Below are 15405 nucleotides of genomic sequence, written 5' to 3'. Positions count from 1 at the left end.
AGACAAGGTTGATTTATACTTTTGTTCAATCCTAAAAGAAATTGTCATTAAAATTATAATTTATGAAGTTCAACACTTAAGAGAAATTTTGCTATCAAAATTATAATTTATGAAGTTTAGCACTTAATGTACTAACATGTCATTTATATGGATTTTTTTTCTTAATCCTTAACTTCTTCAAGAAAATTGGGTCTTGACTAATCACTTGAATTAAACTTTAATTTTAATATATTAATCACTTGTATTTAATCCTTTGATTTCATTTAGATGAATTTGACCTGACTAAAAAAAAAAGTAAAAAAATATGTTGCTTCATTTTAAATTATAATAAAATATTCTTCTTTATATGCAATAAAATATAATATGAATATACATGATAAATTATTATATTATTTAAATTCATGTTCTTGATTCTCATATTTATGATTTTTGATTCTTTACTGTTGTATAGAGTCAATCCCATATTTTGAATAAATCAAATCCTCACTTGATATATAAAACCTATCACTATCATATCAATGAATTAGATTTAAACTCTTGTTAATAAAAATAATAAATTTACTACGAAAAATTTCCAGTATGAAATGAAAATGAAATCATTGTTGGGCAGTGAATCTAAATAATGCATGGAAAAGGAACAAATTATCTTCCATCCTTTTTCTTCACATCATAGTTGTTATGATATGATAGAGATTTGGGGGATAAAATAACATATGATTATGTTATAATATGGTGGAGATTAAGAAATGATTATGTTTATGATATAATAAATATTAAGAGATATGATACCTTATATTTAAGAAAATAAGAAACTTTTATCTTATCTGGTAGGATTATATCTCTAAGATTTAGATTAAAATTTGATTAGATTATGATCAATTTTTTCCTTTCTTACTGGCTTATCTTTGTATCTATATTTACAGTCTTCAATAATCTCATCTCATCAAAATTAGACAATATGTGTTCCACATGCACACAATACCCAGAAAAGTCAGAAACCATGCATGTCCATGTCCTTAGAGACTGAAAATGTGAAATATTAGTTTTGGCGCCACACTTGTAGGCACCATATTTATATAATCCCTTCCCAATGCCATTCTTCCATTTCTGAAGAAACATGCTCCTTCTTCTTCCATTCCAATCTGAATCATTGATCAGCCTTCAATGGATTCACAAACCCTAGACTCCACCAAACTCTACCTCACCGCCCTCAAAACCCTCCAATCCGAAGCCCCTCCCACACCCTCCCTCCCCCCACTCCCCTCTTCCATCCCTCACTCCAAACTCATCCCCCACACCCGCTTCCTCGTCGACGCCTTCCGCCACGCCGGCCCCCACTCCCACTCCTACTTCCTCTCCCACTTCCATTCCGACCACTACTCCGGCCTCTCCCCCTCCTGGTCCCGCGGCGTCATCTTCTGCTCCCACACCACCGCCGCCCTCCTCCGCCGCATTCTTCACATCCCCGCCGCATTCATCGTCCCCCTCCCCCTCCGGCAGCCTCTCCGCATCGACGGCGCCCATGTCACCCTCCTCGACGCCAACCACTGCCCCGGCGCCGTCCAGTTCCTCTTCTCCGTCCCCCGTGCCACCGCCGATGCCGCCGCCCTCAGGTACGTCCACACCGGCGATTTTCGCTTTTGTAATTCCATGGTTTCCGAACCCGCCCTCGCCCCCTTCGTCGGTGCCGATGCGGTGTTTCTCGACACCACCTATTGTAATCCTAAGTTCGTGTTCCCCTCGCAAGAGGAGTCTATTGATTACGTTGCCAGTGTCGTGGAGAGCGTTGAGCGTGAGTGTGAGCATAATAGTAGTGACAAAGTTTTGTTTCTTGTTGCTACTTATGTCATTGGGAAGGAGAAGATTTTGCTTGAGCTTGCACGCAGGTTTAAGAGGAAGATACACGTCGATGCTAGGAAGATGGAGGTTTTGAGGGTTCTTGGGTATGGGGAGAATGGTGAATTTACTGAGGATGGGAAGGAGAGTAATATTCATGTTGTTGGGTGGAATTTGTTGGGGGAGACTTGGCCTTACTTTAGGCCTAATTTTGTTAGGATGAAGGAGGTTATGGCTGAGAGAGGGGGGTCATACTCCAAGGTTGTCGGCTTTGTTCCGACCGGATGGACCTATGAAGTGAAGCGGAATAGGTTTGCGGTCAAGTCCAAGGATTTGTTCAAGATTCATCTTGTGCCGTATAGTGAGCACTCAAACTATGATGAGCTCAGGGAGTATGTGAAGTTTTTGAAGCCAAAGCGGGTTGTTCCGACCGTGGGTTTGGATGTTGAGAAGAGTGACAGTAAACATGCTGACAAAATGAGGAAGTACTTTGCTAGGTTGGTTGATGAGACTGCCAACAAGCAGGATTTTTTAAGGGGTTTTCTTCGTGACCCTGGTGAGAAGGGTGAAGCGGGTTTCAAGGCTGAGAAGGTTGTTAGTGATGCTCTTGGACCAGGGCAAGACATGGAGGAAGAAGAAATCAATGCATTGAAGAAGACAGAAGGTGATATGGGTATTGGTCCAGTTGTGGCTGTGGGTTTGTCTTCTTTTATGGAAGAAACTTATGCACAAGATCCTACTTTGCTGAATGATGAAGAAAAGGAGAAAATAATTCAAGAACTGACTTTTTGTTTGCCCACATGGGTCACCCGAAACCAGTTGTTGGATCTGATCAGCATCTCAGGGAGCAATGTCATTGAAGCTGTTTCTAATTTCTATGAACGTGAAACTGAATTTCATGAGCAAGTGATATCTTGTCAAACTCCTGTTTCAACATCCAAGTGCTGCTCATTAAATGGTATGGATTCACTTGCAAAACCATGCCTCAATACAAACAACACTGGCAAAAATATTGACATTTTTCCAAGTCAAGACTCTAAATTAACTAACCTGAGGCATACAGTGCCTAGTCCCATTTCTCCTGCCAAAAGGAAGAGAAGTACTGACAGTAAGCAAAACAAAAAAGCCAAAGTCAAAGCAAAATCTGAACCAAGTGGTTCAAAGCAGGCCACAATTACAAGATTCTTCAGTAAAGTAATACCTGAGATGCCTGGTGGTACTCAATCTGATAATTCTGAACCAAAGCTTGACCAAAGCTCTAAAGTTGAAGACTTGTTGCCAACTGATGATGGACAAATGTACAAGGATGAAATTGATCAATTTATGCAAATAATAAATGGGACTGAGTCATTAAAAAAATATGCCATCACTATAATTGAGAAGACAAAAGGTGATATCAATAAGGCATTGGACATATATTACGGTAATTCTGAAAATCTTGGTGAAAAGCAAATATCAGTTCAAGTGGAGAGCAAAATTGATAGACCTGTAGTGAAGAAGCATGCATCAGAGGAATTGAGAATTGTACCTGATATTTTTGACCAGAAAGTCTTGAAAGATAATGTAGATGCTACTCACTTATCTCTACCACCTGAGAAATACAACCCTAAAGAGCATGGTTTGTTTTAGTTTCTTACCCCCAGAAATATTGGTTTAGAAGTTGTTCAACCCACTGATTTGCTTCTATATTTGCTCTTTATATTCACATTCTGTCTTGTAACATAAGTATACAACTGGCAATAATGAGCAGCGTGTTGGAGAGATGGACAGCCTGCACCATATTTACATATTGCAAGAACCTTCAACCTGCTTGAGGGTGAGAAAGGAAGGATTAAAGCTACATCATTGCTATGCAATATGTTCAGAAGGTTCCTTTGTTACTAATCACACTCTTTGTGTTATCCATTTCCTCCCTCTTTTTTTATTGAATAGTGAAACTGTTTTTCCCGTAATTGGCTGATTGAGGAACATTATTTGCATGCAATGTTTCTATCACATAGTTTGTTGGCCTTATCTCCAGCAGATGTGCTTCCTGCTGTGTATCTATGCACTAACAAAATTGCTGCAGACCATGAAAATAAGGTATGTTTATTTCTGGCCTCGACTATTTGGATTTATAATTTGTATCATTAATGAGAATGAAACTTCAGCTGAGTAATTCAAAATAAATAAATGAAAAAATAAAAGTAAAACCTTTGTGCTGTTCCTTTGCTCTTTTATGTGTGCTGTGGTCAAGTTTTTAAAAGTCTAGGACCTGAGTTCCTTGATGAACACATTGACAATTTGTTATATGTGGCATTTTAGTCCTTCATTGTTGCTTGAGGGTGACTCTTTGTATCAAAACTGTCACACATAGTTTTTCTTTGAATTGCTATTTCCATTTTCTTCTTCCTTTGTTTTCTTTGGATCACAACAGCATGGAACACACTAGTGATTTATTTGTTGTTTATGGTAAACAACATGTGAGCATGTAGGAAGCAGGGCCCACTATGTCACTCTGCACGAATTTTCTTCTCCAGTTGAAGTGAAAGAGGATTTTCCTAGTTCTAAATTAAAAAAATGCCACTAAAATCCAGCAGCCAATTTAAAGGTCACTTGATTTATACAATAAAAATACCTTTCTGCAAACATACATTACTGTTTCTGGTTGTTAATGTTTAAGTTTGACTGTGAGCGAGTATAGGAGTCTATTGTATGGCAATAAGAGTTATTATGCACTGACAAAGTTCCTTACATTATACTATTGATATCAGGAACTGAATATTGGTGGAAGTTTAGTCACTGCAGCACTTGAAGAGGCATGTGGAACAAATCGATTGAAAATAAGGGAGATGTTTAACAAATTTGGTGATCTTGGTTGGGTGATTGTTTTCATAGTTTTTGATTGTTTTACTAAACCTGTTCAATCTGTGAGGATTTTGAATAACTGAAATAATATAACCCGTGATTGTTACAGGTGATGTTGCACAAGAGTGTCGTCAAACACAGAGATTGCTTGCACCACCTACACCACTTCTAATTAAGGATGTTTTCTCTGCACTACAAAAGATAAGGTATTAACAACCATTCTGTTTCTTATTGTAACTTATGATCTTACAAGTTACAATGGATATAAATATAATTTACCACCAATGGTCTGCTCTTCAAATGTTTAGTTAAAAGTTGTTGCTAGACTTAGGTTCATGGTGAACCTAGTATGTGGTAATATGTCATTCACTTAAATTAATTTATAAGATATCTCATGTTTCTTTTGCCATTTAGTTAGGTAAACTTTTAGTTTTACTCTACATGCTCTTATGTAGTAGTGTTCATCAGTGTACAAACAGGCAGTCGAAGCACATCTCGGAAGAAAGGCATCATTGTTCATCTCATGCGTTCCTGCCGTGAGAAGGAGATGAAGTTTCTTGTTCGGACCTTGGTAAATATCTGTTTTTTTTAGGTGCATACAAGTTTTGTGGGAGGGAAGTTTACCCCATTTTAAGGTCAAGGCATGCTATAAGACTCAATAATATCATACAGTGACACTTTATGGTTAGGTATTTATCCTTATTAGAGATGTCTTAAGGCTCGATAATGGCATATAGTGGCACACCTATAGATTGTTATGGTTAAGTATTTATCCTTATTTTAGATAAATTTCATCAAGGTATGTGTATACTGCTTCAACTGGGTCTGTGGAAAAGAAGATTCTAAGGAGTAAGGAATTTGGATTTGGGTTTTATCTGATCTCAATATAGATGAGAATGTCATGACAGCTCATCTAAGTAACTATTAGCTAGTCAGTTACAGCTAGAAACAGAATAGAGGGCTACTGGGTGAAATCAGCATATACACAAACAGAATATTTTTGTGTCTTAGTATGCTTATATTTATATAACAACTTCCCTTCTCACAAATATTCCAAGGAAAGATGCAACAAATTGTATTTTATGCACACGGTAATTAAGAAGTTGGCAATGCCCTTGCATGCCTTATCTATCTTCTGGCCACCTTCAAGTTGGATATCTGACAGTTTCAATAGTCCCAACACCCTTTAATGAATGATGACTTATGCTAGTCATACATCATGTTACCGAAGTTAAAAGTTTCAGTTATGGACATGAATCACTTGGACCACCATTTACTGTATGCAATTAAATCCTAAACAGATTTAAAATTTCCATTCTTTAAATTTGTCACTGTTTTCTACTATAAGCCTTTTTTCATTATATGTGGTTAAGTTAGTTTGTCAGCAGCCATATCTGGCTAGATTTTATGGCCTTCTTTCTCTTCACATTGCATTTCAATATTTACTGTTCTGAATGTACGTATGTAATGGAGGCTGGTGGTATGCTTCTCAAACGCCTTTATATAGATAGGTAGGTAGGTAGATTTTTATCCTTATATGCTAGAGTCCTGGTTTTGAACTTTGCTTCCTGTGTAGGTCAGGAACCTAAGGATTGGGGCAATGCTTAGAACTGTTTTGCCTGCATTGGCTCATGCTGTTGCTATGAATTCTTGCCCTACTTTGCACCAAGAAGGAACTGCAGAAAATATAAAGGAGAAACTACAGGTCCATTCTGCAATCATTTGCTTTTACCTATGACCAAGTTTATGTATTAATGTGCTATTCTGATACCCTGTCTTCTTTTTAATGGTTGATATTGTTTTGTCATAAATAATTACTTTACATCTGCCATTTTCTACATAGAGGAACTTTAATTTAATAGGATAATAGGAGATTTTATTATTCTGAGAAAAAGAGAATATACTAAAGCATAAGATAATCTTATTGGAGAACATATGTAGGAAAAAGTATGCATGTATTAGATAACCTTCAATTTTCCCCCTTGAAATGTTTTTTTAAAATCTGTGACTTATAAGTTATAACTATTTTCCATAACAAGCTTTGTGAAACATTTTGTGAAAAGATGAAGCTGCATGCAAAGTTGTGGGTTTAATTAGGACTGCAATGCTTAAATGGATTTAACACTAATAGTTTGTTACAGGTATACAAGGTTTATGGGGCTTTCTGGGCCAAAAATGTTCTGATAGTAGAAGTGGCATTTATATCTGTCACTAAATATTTTTCCCACCTGTCCAGGTTCTTTCTATGGCAGTTGTTGAAGCATATAACATACTGCCAAATTTAGTAAGTATTGACTATTTGAATTGTGAATCTTGTCTATATATAGATTTTCTTATTGAAACCATGTCATTATTGCATTCATTAGGCTGTTGTCTATGCTCTACATTACTCAAATATATTAGGAGATAGGCAGCTAGGCACTGAATGTTTCTTTGCTTCTGAATGGCTGTTGTTGAAAATGAGAAAGTATAAGTATTATATGTTTACATCTACTGCATCAATTAATATGATCAAATACTGACTATGTTGGATGTACAACTATTACCAGTTATTTCTGTTGCAGTTCCTATAAATTTGTTTATGTTAAGTTGTTCTGATTTTCTCTTGATGGTCTGTTATATTTGATTGTTTTAATGCTGACTAATGAAGGATAATCTACCTACTTTTGACCCTATATAAGCAACAATGCAGTCTTGCGATGTTAAAAATTTCTGTCATTTACTTTATGCAGGATCTCATAGTTCCATCTCTCATGAACCAAGGCATTGATTTTTCAGTTTCAAGTTTATCAATGGTTCCAGGAATCCCTATTAAGCCTATGCTAGCAAAGTATATACTGTTCCATATATTGGCCATTTCTTGAATTCTTGATGATTATATTTCAAGTTTTTAGAACCTTTTCTTAACTTCAGGAGTCCCCACTTACTTTATTAACTCCCAATTGATTCTTTTTTCCTTGTATTTTCCCTTTCTTCATAGGATCACCAATGGTATTCCCCAAGCATTGAAGCTATTTGAAAATAAAGCATTTACATGTGAATATAAGTATGTTCTATTCCTTAATTAGTTATTTTTCCTTATATCTTTATGCTCTTCTCTTCTCTCTTAACATCTCATTGCATTCAACAATAGATATGGAGAAGCAAGTAGTCATTTAAAATTTGGTAGGATATATTAGTGGGTGATATGAAGTTTCAATCACAGTGGGTTAGTAGTTAAAGCAATGTGGGTTTTAATATAGTAATTTGATCTACATCACTTCAAAGTGCCTCAAATTTGCATCTGAATACTATAGCAATCTAGCATCTTATTTGATGAATCCTGTACAGTTGTAGACTGTAGTGCATGTCTTCTCAGTCATGTCTATACAAACTTAAATGAAAACATGCTATTAAGGTTTCTAGACTGTGAAATCTAAAGTTTTCACAAGATGACTTTAAAAAATAAAATAAAGAAAATGTCTTTCTTGAAAACATCTAAATTAAAGAGTTTATCTTTTCTAAATGGTCTTGAAGGTAGGAATGCTGGAACAAGGCAGACTCATCAGATTGATATTGAAAAAAACAACCGAACCTTTTAACATTCTCGGTTTCAAATTTTTAAATTCTAATCTTGTTACTAATTTGTAATCTGGCAGTCATAGTACTGTGGTTACTTGCATTATTGTACAAAAAATGAGGCAGTAAGAAATGCAGAGAGTCAGATTGCTTCATGTATCAGTTTAATGTGAAACCTGCAAAATCTCTTGGATAGATTTAAATTGTATATTAAGACCCTCTTTGGTATTACTTGTCTCTCTTGTTCAAGAATAAATTGCATTTTTCTTTTACATCACTTGTTAAATTGAGTTTAATGTAATCCCAGGTATGATGGTCAGCGAGCTCAAATTCACAAATTAGTTGATGGATCAATTCGTGTTTTTTCAAGAAATGGGGACGAATCAACTTCAAGATTTCCTGATCTGATTGACATAATTAAGGAATCCAGCAAGCCGGTTGCATCAACTTTCATAATGGATGCTGAAGTACAAAAAAATTCCATGCCATAATACTCTTTATATTTGTTCTTGTTAACAAAAAATTATTCACTCATAATTTTATGGTTGTTGAACCTTTTCAGATTGTTGGTATTGACAGAAAAAATGGATATAGGATTATGTCTTTCCAGGAGCTATCTTCACGTGGAAGAGGTGGCAAAGATACATTAGTTACTTCAGAGAGCATTAAGGTTGGACATTTACGTGCTTAAAAGAAATTGAAAATCACTATGCCTAAAGCCAATGAACTGGAGGAAGTTTGCTGTAATATCTGTCATATTTATTTAAGATAAAAGAGAAAATTATTAAGGCAAGGAGAAAAGATACAAAGGGGAAAGAGAATAGGATCCTGATCCTCCTAAGCAAAAAAACTAAACAAAAAACAATAAAGGAAAAAAGAAAATCGATGAAAAAGCTTCCCAATCACTTGTCAGCCAAATAAATCCATTTATAAAGGCCAGAAGCTATACACCAAATAGATGCCAAATGCCTAATCTTATTCCAAATTAGTTTATGTGCCGAAGAAACCTCCTTGATTCAACAGTTTCACTCCAACTAAATACACCAAATTGCAGCATTGATTGCTCATTTTACCAGAAAATATAGCCTCTTCATTTCTACTAAAAACATGAAAGCTAATCATCAAAAATTGGTCGAGGATCCCAGGATACACCCAATGTTATCTGAAAAAGCTGAATAAGGAATTCCATAAATGAACTGCAGCAGAACTATGTAAGAATAGGTGAGGACTAGATTTTAAGAAAGCACCACACATTATTACAACATATCAGGGTAAAGACCTCTATGTTGGCCTATGAACATACATGTCATTTGTATTAATTCTATTAAGTACTACAGTTCAAAATAAAACTTATAAAAGACTTGAGCTTAGAGGGAGCTTTGGATTTTCACAAGGGTTTGGCAAGACAAAAATTACCCCTGCTCAATAAATATCTCAACACAATGCACATTTATAATGGTTTGTTCTTTGGACACTATCATACACTATTGTTATTTAACTTTAGGTTTTAATTAACGTAGATCAAAATCAATCATTCAACTATCATAGGAATGTTATGTGATTTACTTCCTTTTTGAAGGGTTTAGTATGATGAAGTATGAAAACATTTGTTTAATCATCAAGAACATGAAAATTAGAGAGGGTTTGGAGAGCTAATGCACTTTTTTTTCTTTCTATTTTCTGACTTAGGTAATTTCCTTTTGGTTTGTTTCCTTTAGAGCTTTCGTAGTGGGATTTCTTATCTTTCTTTGTTCTTCTCTTGTTCTCTTCAACTCTGTTTGCAGTTGAATTCTATGGATTTGTTTCTGATATCTTCTGTTCATGCAGGTGGATATTTGCATCTTTGTCTTTGATATCATGTTCGCAAATGGAGAGCAGTAATTATCTTTTACTCAAGTTTATATAAATTGGTGATGAACTTGGTAGAAATTCTCATTCTCATATAGTACATACAAATGATTTTCATTGAATGCATTAGCCTTGTTTGGTGCACTCTACTGTGTATGGCAAGATAGCATATGATCACAGGTGAGTATAGGTGGCTAGTGTGCAAGATGGTGCAACCACGGTATCTTGTGTAGGATAGACCATAAAAACCAGATAGGGTAAAAAAAATGTGGCATTTTCACATTAATCACAATAGTGCAGTTAATCATGATCAAGCATGTGAATCTCAAGTTAGATGCTAAGTAGGTCTGTGGGCAACATGAATTTGTCTTATAATATGTAAGACTAATTATCCTTAAGCAGTTGATATTTCATTTGAAATACAATCTGTACTGACCCATTTAAGTTCTGTTTGCAGGTTATTGGGTTTTCCTCTCCGCCTTAGACGAAAGTGTATGCATCTAATCATCTTATAATATTGTCAATCTTCTGCATTTCTGGCAAGGCAAAAATGTACTGTAACTTATAATTACACTTTCATTTTAATCCTTTTGTATGTCTTGGAAATCATACAGATCTGAAGGATTTGTTCTATGATGAGAAACCTGGGTATTTTGAATATGCAAAAGAAACAACTGTAAGTACATCAGTTTATGATTACTATTTTCTAGTGAAATCTATTTAATGAAGGTATATATATGATACTTAAATGTAGGTTGAAGCAGATGATGCTTGCTTAACCTGTGAAGCCACATTAACTAAGATAAATGCTTTCCTGGAAGATGCTCTTCGCTCTTCATGTGAAGGAATTATGGTGAAAACATTGGATGTTGATGCTGGGTATTCTCCATCAAAGCGTTCTGACAAATGGCTAAAAGTTAGTAATTGTGCTACAGGACTTTGGTCACTTTGTTTAAGACTAAAAAATCAGGTATTAAATCTGTATAATGTTCTGAGCCTTCATTTTGTAGGTCAAGCGAGATTATGTGGAAGGATTAAATGATACTCTTGATTTAGTACCGATTGGTGCTTGGCATGGAAATGGAAGGAAAGCTGGATGGTAATTTTCACCTTTCATAATTTTTTGTCTTGAAATCATTTAAGATGCTGCAAAGAAAATTGCATTAACTTTATCTCACATCTTTACTACATTAGTTCTGTCAAGGACCAACTCTCCTAAATGGCAAAAGAATGGTTTTGTAATTTGTATCTCTAGCAATTCCATGTCCTGCAAGGTTTATCAATCTCATATAGTGGTGGCAGTGTGTAACCGCTGATCCCCCAAAATGCTAGTTGTATAGTGTATGGTGGGTGGGGTGGCTCTGCTGCTCTGGTTACACACAACAGATAGAAGACGGAGAAGATATGAGAAAGCATGGGGAAAACTAAGTAGGGGTTAGGATTTTTAACCTTTAGGAAGGTCGTTTTTACCCTTAAAACCCTCAAAATTGACTAAAATCGGATTTCAGTCAGCTGCCACAAAATGCCACTTTTTTGGCCATGAAAGTGGCTGCCACACCTGCAAACAGCAAATGCACCACACCATGAATTATGTGGTGAACAACTGTATGAATATAAGAAAGTTCCTTCCAACCAATAAATTTATGTGGTGTATTTAGTTCTGGGCTTTGACCAAATGTGCGACTGACCCAACAAACCAGCAGTGTGACTGGACAATAAATTTTCATTGGAGATTAGGTGGTGGTGGAGGCAAAGGGGCTGGGCAAATAGAAACCCCTAAATTCAGTAGGGTAAAACATCTTTGACCATAAACATATAATGGGTCAGGGTTCGAATGTTGAGCAGCAACTGTTTGTGACCTGACTTTCATTGATCATAGTGTATTATGCTTTAATTCATCTCTGGATGTAGGCATACACTTCTCAGTGCTCTGATAATTTATAAATTTCACTTGTAACCTGGAATGGAAATAGTGCAGGGTAATGATGTCGTTTCATGTTCAGATGCTCAGTACGAATCAAAAGATGGACTCTAATTTGTTTTAGTACGAAATTTTTTGGGTGAAACATCTGTGTTATGTGCAATCAATACAAACAATAGTTCTAGCAATGAAAATAAAGAGTATAACCAATAACTATGATGCATTATAGCAAGTATAAATCAACAAAAGTCAGAGAGGCACTTTAGTTTGAAAAAGGTGTTAATAGAGATTATATTCCATGTGATTGGAAAAGAATGAGCATAATTATCTTGAGTAATAGGCTAGGCTTGGTAATTGTGATAGAAATTTATGTTCATCAAATGAAATCATGAAGTTTTATTATCTTGCTCACTGATTGATATTACTTAAGAACTTTGTTAACATACAACAAAGGGAAAAGGAAGTGGCAGAAAAAGGAACATGCATTTTTTGTGGCTTCACAATGATTTTATTTTTTGTACAAGTGATTTACTGCACTGTTGTTAATCTGGATCTTTTACTTTTGCAGGTATAGTCCATTTCTTATGGCATGTTTCAATCCTGAAACAGAGGAGTATCAAAGTGTATGTCGTGTGATGTCTGGATTCTCAGATTCATTTTACATAGAGGTATAAATTCTTTTGACTTAAAAATGTTCTGCGCTGTGCCATCTAGCTCTAAAGTACCATGGACTCTTTCCTCTTTTAAGTTAAGGATGTAACTGTAATTATATTTTTCCTAGTCGTGTCTTTGAAATTTGAACCCTCAGAATCATCAATTCGTCATATCTATGTTACTTGAGCCTACATTGTTCTTAAAAAAAATATTTTGGACCTTGAAGAATGCCAAAAGCAATTTTGAGGGTGGGGTGGACAATCTTGTGTTGCTTATTAATGCTTTCTTTTCCTTTTTGAAGTTGTTAAATTGGTAGCAACTTTCTTTTATCATCACTGACAGGAAATTGATATTGCGGTGCAGATGAAACAATTCTTCTCTGGGGACAAAGTCTTGTCCAAAAAACCACCATATTATCAAACAAGAGAGGCACCAGACATGTGGTTTTGTCCACAAGTTGTTTGGGAAATAAGAGGAGCAGATTTTACTGTATCCCCAGTTCATCATGCTGCCATTGGTTTAGTTCATCCATCTCGAGGCATCTCAATCAGATTTCCAAGATTTATTAGTTGTGTCTCAGACAGAAGCCCAGAAGAATGTAGCACAGCTGCCGATATAGGTGAAATGTTTCATTCTCAGACTCGGAAGATGGATATCACAGCTGGAGACTGAATGTTGATGTGTTTTGTGTGTGTATATAATCAGTTGATGTAAATTATGGTATCATCTTATTGAACATTTTAACGTTTTATATGTACAGTGTAGCAGCAGATCTCTTGTAGGGCTCATGTTAGACCACAAAGATGTTACCCTATCCCACTTTAGTTTTGCTAGCTTCTTTCTGGTGTTCCACACTGGGTCTTTATGTCCATATTGATGTTTTGCTTCCTTTTGGTGTTTGACAGAAGTAAATTTTGATCTAACTTGTATTTGACCAATAGATACAGTCCTCTCTCATGGTAAAACTTTCTGTGGGTTTGATGTATTTTCATCTTCAACAAGCGTCCAACATTCAATGCAGGGTGAAACTATCATATGGTTACCTGGTTGGTTAAATGCTAAGGAGAATAGTAATTCCCTATTTTTAACAATAAGCCCGGGAGAGTTCTTGTTCATTATGCTATTGTTCTTACATGCAACTACATTGATCATGACATTTATTCTTCCAAAATGTAGTTTTATATCATGCGAAGGGAAAGGTTAAGGGTTCAAATTTCTATCATTGATATTTTTAATAAAACTAACAAATTAATATTTGTAGATAAAAAAATATATATCATGGCATTTATTCTTCCTATATATTGGTTTAAAACTTGAACAACTCGCCTAGCCTTATAACGAGTCACGACCTTCATTGTTCTTCATTGTTATTTGTCCTTTTGGTCTACATGGAAAATCAGAGAGAAAGAGAATTAGTTGAGTGCAGATGGGGCATTGCAAGTCATGAATGTAGTAATTCTTGGGAATACCACCAACGCTCCAAAAGAACACAGAATCTTGATTGATGTTTGTGAGAGTGAGAGGACGAGCCAGTGACAACTTGAGAGTGATTCTAGAAGTCGAGAATTACAAGATTGAAGAAATGAAATACAAGAAAGTAATGCTTTGGATGGTTTCCTTTACAATATGCCTAATGTCTTATGAAAGCATAAGGGCATCAGTTTTTGCTTTACCCATAATAAAAAGATGAAGATCAATTTTGCCATTATGAAGGGGAGGTGTTTGTTGATTGTGACTTTCAAGAAGAAACATACAAGTCTGAATTATTTTACACGCTTCAATTCCAATTCATGCTCTACCTGCATGTCTTGTATATACAACAAGGGTTATCTTAAACTATAAACTTCAAGACTTCTATCCTGAATTAATTCCAAAATCCATCATTCAAATTTTTGGTTTTTGATAAGTATTTTTTTAGACAATTATGTTTGAGACACAATTAGGCACTATTAAATGTGAGTGTTTGATTTGCCATATTGTGAGAGACAACTTCTAATAGACCCAATACCAATGCCATTAGTTGTGATTCAAATCTTTAGATTCTAGACCTAAATCTAAAGATAACTATTGTTTTAAAATATTTATTAACATTTTAAGAAAATATTTGAATGATAAACCATAAATTTTAAAATTTCAATGTTCGGCTTGTTTTTTTTAAGTAACTATTTTTTAGCTTGAACAATTCATTAATTTTTGATAAATTTGATTATTTACTCTTCAAAATATAATACTTTAAGTACTTTCCTTATAAAATCACACTACTACTCAAAGCATGTAAACAGTAGCGTGATTTTAATTTTCATACTTTATTAATTTTTTTACATATTTTTTTCCTATATAGAATAACAAACTAAGTCAAACTTTAAAAAAAGACAATAAAACCTAAAAAAAACTTATAATAAATACGAAGTCAGACTTATTTAAGCATGTTAGGCCTATTCAAGCAAATTTTATTCACCTCAACCAATTTTAATGAACCATCTTTGTACATAAATTAAAATACTAGTTACTTAATTGTTCTAAAAATAGATGTAAAAATAAAAGAATAAATATTATATGTTCTAATAGTATATTATCATCTAACTATAAACTATGATGTATGTTAAGTTTAATAGTTTTTATAAAAATTATCTTAAAGATAATTTCTTTATAATATAAAAAAAAATTAAAGTATGTATTAAACTCAAAAACAAAAAGAGTGAAAAAGAAGGGGAAAAATACACATGGGCATGCTTTCCTTG

At 34.8% G+C, this 15405-nt stretch overlaps 1 protein-coding gene across 4 annotated transcripts; it reads left to right on the top strand.

The window, feature by feature from the left end:
* The first annotated feature begins 964 nt into the window (after window positions 1–964).
* On the top strand, window positions 965–13649 carry LOC114396616 (DNA ligase 6). 4 transcript variants are annotated; one of them, XM_028358690.1, is made up of 19 exons: window positions 968–3454; window positions 3587–3704; window positions 3837–3918; window positions 4590–4692; window positions 4793–4889; window positions 5152–5254; window positions 6260–6388; window positions 6920–6967; window positions 7416–7513; window positions 7664–7729; window positions 8549–8708; window positions 8804–8911; window positions 10069–10118; window positions 10547–10581; window positions 10704–10765; window positions 10844–11005; window positions 11100–11188; window positions 12579–12678; window positions 13028–13649. In XM_028358690.1, exons 1-19 carry the CDS (start codon window positions 1165–1167, stop codon window positions 13334–13336), a joined length of 4209 nt encoding a protein of 1402 aa, XP_028214491.1. In that variant the 5' UTR covers window positions 968–1164; the 3' UTR covers window positions 13337–13649. The 4 variants fall into 4 exon arrangements, 2 of the variants coding, with proteins under 2 accessions (XP_028214492.1, XP_028214491.1); XM_028358691.1 differs by lacking the exons at window positions 11100–11188; window positions 12579–12678; window positions 13028–13649 and having other exon boundaries at window positions 965–3454; window positions 10819–10914; XR_003663313.1 differs by lacking the exons at window positions 10069–10118; window positions 11100–11188; window positions 12579–12678; window positions 13028–13649 and having other exon boundaries at window positions 965–3454; window positions 10844–10924.
* The last annotated feature ends 1756 nt before the right edge of the window (window positions 13650–15405 follow it).

The sequence above is a fragment of the Glycine soja genome, chromosome 18, assembly GCF_004193775.1.
Source record: "Glycine soja cultivar W05 chromosome 18, ASM419377v2, whole genome shotgun sequence".
NCBI classification, from domain to species: Eukaryota; Viridiplantae; Streptophyta; class Magnoliopsida; order Fabales; family Fabaceae; genus Glycine; species Glycine soja.
The sequence above is the reverse complement of the archived record's forward strand: the minus strand, read 5'-3'. Positions and strand labels throughout refer to the sequence as shown.